The sequence below is a fragment of the Borostomias antarcticus genome, assembly GCF_949987555.1.
Source record: "Borostomias antarcticus genome assembly, chromosome: 16".
Taxonomy (NCBI): domain Eukaryota; kingdom Metazoa; phylum Chordata; class Actinopteri; order Stomiiformes; family Stomiidae; genus Borostomias; species Borostomias antarcticus.
This window is the reverse complement of record NC_140249.1, coordinates 15,471,301-15,479,921: the sequence shown is the minus strand read 5'-3', so window position 1 is coordinate 15,479,921 and position 8,621 is coordinate 15,471,301. Positions and strand designations below refer to the sequence as shown.

General features: G+C 46.4%; 1 protein-coding gene across 1 annotated transcript; it reads right to left on the bottom strand.

The window, feature by feature from the left end:
• Window positions 1-500: 500 nt before the first annotated feature.
• On the bottom strand, window positions 501-3,477 carry LOC311319716 (serine/threonine-protein kinase pim-3-like; the record flags this gene model as incomplete). Its single annotated transcript, XM_084451319.1, has 7 exons — window positions 501-538; window positions 1,032-1,208; window positions 1,304-1,682; window positions 1,959-2,009; window positions 2,316-2,410; window positions 2,551-2,699; window positions 3,452-3,477. The coding sequence occupies 7 exons, from the start codon at window positions 3,475-3,477 to the stop codon at window positions 501-503; spliced, it is 915 nt and encodes a 304-aa protein (XP_084307445.1).
• Between the last annotated feature and the right edge of the window lie 5,144 nt (window positions 3,478-8,621).

Below are 8,621 nucleotides of genomic sequence, written 5' to 3'. Positions count from 1 at the left end.
CTGGTTCCACACGTCTGCTCTGTGTGTTCCTGGTGTCTCAAAGCTCTACCTCTGCTAGCAGGGGGACCAAGCTGCAGAAAACATGGCTGACCTCCACAAGAGGTACCTTCACAGTTGACAGGAAATCGCGTGATCTCAGCAACGGAAGTTGGTGTTCCTCGTGTCGTTTTTGTGTGAATCTGCATTGCGCATGTAAAATCTAAACTAGTAAAATCTAAACTAACTACTTAATACAACTTCTGATAGTACTACTATAATGACCAACTACTATATAAAAACTAGGCTACTACTATAAATACAGTACTACTGCTAGTACTAAGCTACTAATACAACTATTGCTAGCACTACTATAACTACTAACTACTATTAATATAAAAACGACTATAGACTACTATAAATACTGCTAGTGCTATTATAACATGTGGAGTGGAGGGTAAGACTGAGATATAGAGCAGATGAAGTGTGTGTTGCTGTCTGTCCGCTCCGTTATCAGCCATGCCTCAACAAAACTCCCAGCTTCGCCTGGCCAAGATCCAGTCTGGGAGACGCACACGCACACATGCACAAACACACAGACACATGCACACACAGAGACACATGCACACATACATGTGCAAACACACACACACACACACACACACACACACACATGCATACACACAGATATGACCAAATTTAACACACAGTGATGTAGCTTACACACCTCTACCATTCCTATCTATATTACCTTGACAGTATTGTACCTAAATCTATGGGCTTGACACATCTGAGAGCCAGTCATGTAGGAGTATCTGCTCCAAGTCTGGCCTCCTGACTGGGTTTGGAGCCAGGCACCACCTAATCAGTTCCTTGCAAGCTACAGGATCAAACATTAGAGAGATGATGTTTGAAACCAACATGGGATTGCCCGGTTTTCAGTTCTATGATATACTATCTGTATTGATACAACGTAAGCTTGGCATTTGCTTAGTTTACGCTGTTCCATACTGTTCAAAAAGAGACATCTAAGCTCTCCTTCAAGCAACTCTTACATTTGGACATCTCTTTCTGGAAGCTCAAGCGTCCAGCCACAATCTCATCCTCTGTCTTGAATGGCAGATCCCCACACACCAGGTGAAAAAGCAGGACTCCCAGGGACCAGACAGTGGCTTCGCGGCCGTGGTATTTTCCATTCAGAACCCACTCAGGTGGGTAGAAGTTCTCAGTGCCTGAAAGAGAGAGACGGAGAGAGAGAGTGATTATGCCATATCCCTATGTCCATGGTGCATCAGTCCAACACCGTTCAGTCTCCTGCTTCCCTCACCCCAAAACTCTCGGTAGCGTCCATTCTTCAGCCGATCCCCACAGCCAAAGTCGATGAGCTTGACCTTCATGGTGTCGATGTTAATGAGGAGGTTCTCCATCTTCACGTCCCGGTGGAGGACACGGCGGTCACGGCAGTGACGCACCGCCAGCACCACCTGCTTCATGATGGTCTTGGCGAGGTGTTCGTCCACCCGGCCCCCTGTCTGCTTGGTGTACTCAGACAGGTCCATGCATGGGATCGGCCTCTCCAGGATCAGGATGAACATCTTGGGCTGCTCGAACCACTCAATGAGCTCCAGCACGTTCTCGCAGCTGGGAGGCTCGCTCACGATCTGCATGAGGGCCACCTCCAGGGGCAGTCTGCGTGATGCTCCAGGCTATGGGGGGGGGGAGTAGGGGTGACAGGTGAGGGGGGAGGTGGAGGGACGGTTGAGAGGTGGTGGACCAGGTGAGGGGTGAGGTGATGGGAGATGGGGGTCTACTTATGGATTGATCCCTTAGAAGCTACAGTGTGCATTTGAAGATGTATAGGTGGAACCTACTTCTGTAGGTGGAACTCCAGCATATATTTGCTTGGAGAAGAATTTAAATTGCCAACTGGTTCTTGTTATGGTGCTATACGCAAAAATATACTGTACAGTGACCATACTTACGATTCTGATGTAGCGCTCCGATCTCTGCTTAGGAACGTATTTAATGGCCACCTGGTCGACGGGAGGAGGAGGGGCACATATTTGAATATTCAGCCCAAATCTAATGGGCCATACTGACCAGTTACCCAGTAGGGACTCTTTTACATTTCTGCTGACTTCTTCAGGCCAGGACATACTAGATGTACAGTATTTCCAGGTATGTTAATTAATGAAACAACTTATTTGCAAAGGGACTAAATCTGTTGTTATTTAGCAAATGGTTTTGACACTTGGACACCTCGTTTAAACACAAAAGCCGTGGTGTGGTGTGTTTGGGGCAGGGGGGTGAGCAGAAATGCAGAGGAGGAGAGGGTGAACCTGTTTGCCGTCTGCCGTGCGCGTTCCTGCGTAGACGGATCCAAACCCGCCTTCGCCCAGCAGCTTCCCCACAGAGTAGCGGGAGGTGAACCCGTCTGCAAGACACACCTCCCAAGATCACTCAATCTCCCCTTCAACCACTGTCATGTGACCTCACATTGATCATCTACTCATGGAGAGACCAGGATGGATGAGTCTCTCAACATGTGAGGGTCATGGATGGTTGAGGTCCTACCTGTGCATGGCGGGTTGCGCTGGGCCTGGGATGGCTGGTCTGAGCTCTGGTTTGTGGGGACAGAGCCTCTCTTTCTCTTTTTGGAGCATTTGAGGGGTTTGTTCTCCTCCTCCCTGGCCCTCTTTTGACCTCTCTTGGCCTGGTTCTCCCTGAGGGGAGGCAAGATGGTCTGGTTCTCCCTGAGGGGACGCTGCAGAAGCTGGATCATGGCCATTGCTCTGGTCTGCACAGGTATATTTTAATGTTTGTTTTAATTAAAACAAAAATAAATATACACATTAGTGTTGATACTTCAGTTTTATATTTCTTCAGTTTTATATTTGTTAGTCATGTAATTAGCGTAGCATATTACACATTTTAATTTCCTTTTCAATACTATTAAACAAATGAACTCCTCTGACTGATAATACATATTTGCTTTACATTTGTTTTAATCTAAACATGCAAGTTCTTCTTCGTTCAGACTCACTTTGATCTTAATCAACCTCCGCGGGATACAGTTTCCAATGTCCTTCAGCTTCCTAGCTACGGGCCAGTCAGGGCGAGCCTCTGTCTCTGTTATCCGAGGCTTTTTAGATGGACCTTCGCCATCGTCCTTTAATTGAGCTTTGCGCTTTCTCTTCATCCTGAACTATTCTACATTCATTAAAACAGACATGATTTTCACTAGAACATTCTGATGCCATGTTAGATCTGTCATTTGCCATTTCACACTAAGGCTGATCATCAAACATTTTAACTCAAGGTAGACTAAATGAGTCTACAATTAAGTATTTCTGCAATTTCATATTTTCTTCTTTCTTTTTTATTGTCATTATTCATCCCAGACATTTCCTCATATCACTAGTATATTTTTCTTTCTGATTTACTGATGTCTTATTCAAATACATACAGAACCTACCATGAGCTGTAGATCTGGGAGGTCATATGATCATAATGTCTGCATGTCAAGTTAGACCATGATCATGGAATGTCCACTATCATGACGTCATAATAGCGATGCCGTTTGCGTCACCAGTGTCAATCAATAGGCCTACCTGATGTTGTTAACGGTTTGGCTTAGCCTAGTCTGTAAATCTGTATGCACCATTCATTTAATTTAATTGAAATAACGGGGAACACGGGAAAAAAGTCACTCTATGGTGAAACATTTCAACCCTATTACCCCGCAGAATTGCTACAAAAAAAAGAAAAGTATTTGATGCAAGTTAGCTAATCTCGCGATACCTTATCACAGATCTCCGACCAAGCATCTGAAACTCTTTATGGACGGCTATGCTCTTCTGAACTCTTTGCTATGCTAGTGTCAAATGACATGGGAGAAAGCGTAGGCTGTGTCTATGGTGACAGAACAGCGCTGCTAGGATCCTGATGAGGGTGCGCAAATATGACCACACCACCCCCATCCTAAAGTCACTCCACTGGCTCCCCATGTCACTCAGAGTTGAATTCAAGCAAGGGCGTAGGTTTGCGTATGGACGGTCGGGACATGTCCCTACCAACATTTTGGGAGGCCCAAATTGTCCCTACCAACTTTTAAGCAACCTTGTTCGCATTATCTTTGGAGTGCAGTTATATTAGATCATTTAGATGGCCTTCCCATACTTTGCAAGGACAGAATTGGCCATACCATTGAGTGAGTTAGTTTGCATTATGTTTGTGGTTACATTAGACCGTTAGCCTACCCCTTTCCTCCACTGTGAATGTGCCATCCCAGTATTTTTTAAATATTTTTTAAACTCACATTTGATTGGCTCATTTGACTGAGATAGATTGTTGCATTTTCGCTGGATATGAAGACCAACAGCCTTACAGACGGTGACAGCAAGCCATACAGTTGTGATTCTGACAGCCGTTTAGGTACATCCACCACAATGTCGCCTCCCCCTCCGAAGAGGATGAGGGATATCAGGAGCTCTTTCTCCGCAACTGTAAGTAACGTTAGCGTTAGCTAGGTTAGCTAGTTACTGGTAAACTAAGTAGCTAACATTAGGCATTAGCCACATGAAAACCAGCTAGGTTGGTGCTAGCTAACGTTACCCTAGCTAACATCACTTGTCTGTCCATTGTGGCAAATTATCAACTGGTGATATAAGCTGGCTAGCTAGCAAACTGTTAAGATGGCTTCTATCATCCTGTAACATTAGGATAGCAGCAGCCATTACATTATCATACATTAGCTGCCCACCAGAGATTTAATTGAATGGAACATCACAGCCCCCTCACAACTAACGACCGTTAGTGTCAGCATACTAGCCGATGGGCTATTAGCTAGCTATAGTTTTGTCAAACCCAGTCTGTGCTAGACGTGGTGCTAATTTTCACCATATTAAATTCCCATTAACTTATGCTACAAAACGTCAGTGATATTAAAGTCCTAAGTTTTGATTTAAAAATAAATACATTGTTTTAGCCTGACAGGGGTTCTTGTTACAATTATAGGAGAAACTGAATACTCATAAGGTAACGTTATCTAGAGGTTAGCCAGCCCGTAACAATATCTTGTTCATGCTGGACGTTGGTGAAAAGGACTACCGACGCAACACAAGCAGACAAGAATCGCCGGGGCTGTCTTTCCATGTGGTATCGTTACTAGCAGCCTACTGTAGCTTGTTAAGAAACGTTCAGTCTGTGCGAATATGTATGTCTAGGCTACATAGAGGATATTAATAGTCAATTATTGGATATACTGCAAACAAAATCGTTTTTTTTGTACCGTGATTTTGATTACTTCTGTCGATTCTTTACTTTTGGAGAACGTTTTCGTTCTTGTTCTAATGTCCGTGTCGGCCACACGGTGGTAGTAGAGTACTGCAGTTCATGCTGCATAGAGACATTTTCTGACTGAGAGATTTGGGGAAGATTTTGTCTTGACTAATATTGGTACAAGAGTTTTTTTTTTTTTACTGTGATTATTTGAACAGTTTTACTGGGGAATTGCATTCAAGCTCAGGTTAATGTAAAAGTTTATTTCATTTGTTTAATTAATTTTGATGGGGCACTTTCTACAGTATAGCCTATTGTCCAATGCTTGTTATTTCAGTTGTTTTCTTCTGATTACCTCACTTGTATTTTGTGGGCTGATTCATAATGGATAGTTTTACTGGGCTAAGAGATTTTGGCAGGTGTAGGGGTGTTCTTACGTTTGGTTCTCCTGGGTCAGTGGATGGGGCTGCCATAATCCAACCCATTACCTCTACCCCACTGCCAAGTTCCACTACACAACAGGCACACACCACTGGTGAGTTTGAAGACCAAGCTGATGCTTCTGAGCCAGTTTTACCTCCAGGCAACAGGGAGGTTTCTGTTGAGTTACTGGCGGGTATTGTTGAGCAGGTGGGTCGTTCTATTGGTGAGAGCATTGTGTCATGCCTGTGAGCGGCTAAGGGTGATGGGGTGGGTCCTCAGAATAACAGCGGGATGGGGGAACTGAAAATGAGTGACATTTCAGGCATGAGTCTGGTGCTGAAATCTGATGTAAAGGAACCAGGGTGTTTTAGAGGGGATGGTTCTGAGAAGTGTACAGTGCAGGAGTGGGAGGGGTGGATGTTGGCCTACATGCGCAAGAAGGGTTTCGGTGCTAAAGAGCAGTCTGATGAAGTGATGGGTAAGCTTGTGGGACGAGCACGAGATGTTGTCCGTGTTGGGTTACGTAGTGACTCTAAAATTGATTTGAGCCAAGGCCCGAGTCCCATCTTTGACATTTTGAAGCAACATTTCAGTGATACGGTGTACTCTGACATGCCTTTAGCAGACTTTTATGCGACTTTGCCGCTGACTAGTGAAACCCAGTTTGACTATTGGATCAGACTGAATAGGGCCATTGATGTGGTAGAGGACTGTATGAGGAGACAGGGTAAAACGCTAGAGGATCCTGCTCGTGAGGTGTCTGTTATGTTCATCAGACACTGCCCTGATCCTGAATTGCGTTTGATTTTCAAGTGCAAACCCCTGCATCAGTGGACTGCTGGGGATGTACATGAGAGGCTGGAGGAACATCGTAGGGAGAGCAAAGCTGGAAATCTCTCACGCCTACCTGTGGTCTCTACTCTGAGTCAGGTAGTGTCCTCTCCAGCAGTTAAGCCAGAGTCAGCCATTGAACACACACCTGCTTCATTGTCGACAACTCCGCACAGCTCATCTGAATCTTTGGCTCGGGTTATTGCTTTGCTGGAGAGTGTGCTGGAACAGCGCCCACAACAGATCGTGAACACCCCTGGTCCTCGTCCGCAGCAACGGTTCGGGAGAAGAGTAAACCCATCCCTGCCTTGCTCAGTGTGTGGGGACGCCAACCACCGTACAGTAGAACACTGTCGAGCTGATCATCTGTGCTTCCTCTGCTATGCTCCTGGTCATACACGCATAGCATGTCCGCGCGTTGCATCCCAGGAACAGGTTCCCCAGCCAGCAGGGCTCACCCAGCAGGGTTCAGCCAACCAGCAGGGAAACTAGATGGCCCACGCGGAGAGGGGACAAGCGATGGGCCTAACGATGTCCCCCTGACTAACTGTGACGAGGATGTGGAATCTGTATATACGAGTGTGTGTGATTCTGCAGGGCTTGGTGTGAAAGTAGTCTATCAGAACATACAGAGAGTGGCTTCTAACGACAATCTAGTCTATACATGTGTTGCTATAAATGAAGTGATGGAGGTGAGGGCAATGGTTGATAGCGGATCTATGGCCTGCACACTGAGCTCAGCGGTGGTGCCACGCCTACAGGAAGCTGGTGTGTTATCGAGCGGCTCACTCAACCAGGTTGATGTGGTGCTGGTTGGATGTGGGGGTTTGAGGACCAGGCCTGTGGGAGTGTGTGAATTGATGCTGACAGTGTATGGCCATAAAGCCTCTGTCCCTGTCTTAGTTGTGGATGGCCAAAGTGATGAATTGATTATTGGCAGCAACTTTATCAAACATCTCATACGTGTGATGAGGACCAGCAACTTTTTTGAGACACAGTCTACAGGGTGTACTGATGATGAGGGGCGCTTTTTCTCTCTTCTGGCCAATGTGGAGAGGTGGACTTAGTGGGGACGTTGAGGTTGAAGCGGGCAGTGACTTTAGAGCCGATGCAGGAGCACTTAGTTTGGGCACGGCTGAAGAACACTCAGGGTGTTTCAGCTGGTAGTGCTGTTGTCATCGAACCCACAAGTGCTCGCTCAAGGCCTAGGAACATTCTCATAGGGAGAACCGTGGCAATCTTGAGAAATGATGGATGGCTCTCAGTGAAGATTGTGAACCCGTTACCGCGACCAGTGACATTGAGACGAAATACCAAAGTGGCTGACGCATTCCCATGTATGGCATTGGAGGACTTTGACATGGACGAGCTGGTGGACTCAGCAGTCCCTTCCCCCACTCTACAGCAACAGGTGCAGAAGATGGATGGCAACTCAGAGGGTGACAATACTAGTGCCGACAGCTTGACCATTGCCAGTGGGCCTGAGTGCGGTGGAGCAGGTAGTGAAGTGCTGCAAATGCTGGGGCTTGGGGACATAGATGTCGACTCACCTCAATTGTCACCTGAGGGTAGAGCCCAGTTGGTGCAACTTATAGCACGCTACGAGTCAATCTTCTCAAGGCACAAGCTGGATTGTGGGAAAGCTGTGGGATTTGTGCATAGGATCAGACTGAGTGACAACAGACCTTTCAGGTTGCCTTATCGACGGTTGTCTCCTACTCAGTATGACAAACTCAGACAGGCTTTGGATGAGATGGAGGAGTGTGAGATAATCAAGAAGAGCAATAGTGAGTTTGCCTCCCCACTTGTACTCATCTGGAAAAAGTCAGGGGATTTTAGTGGCTCAACGCACGCACGATAATCACCCTCTGCCACACCAGGCGGATGCTCTTGCGGCCTTGGGGGGGAACGCCTTTTTCTCAACGATGGACTTGACATCTGGCTATTACAACGTGGAGGTACATGAGGAAGACCGAAAGTTCACGGCTTTCACCTCACCTTTTGGACTCTATGAGTACAACCGGCTTCCTCAGGGTCTGTGTAATAGCCCGGCCACGTTTATGAGAATGATGCTGAGCATCTTTGGGGACCAGAATTTCCTAAGCCTCCTC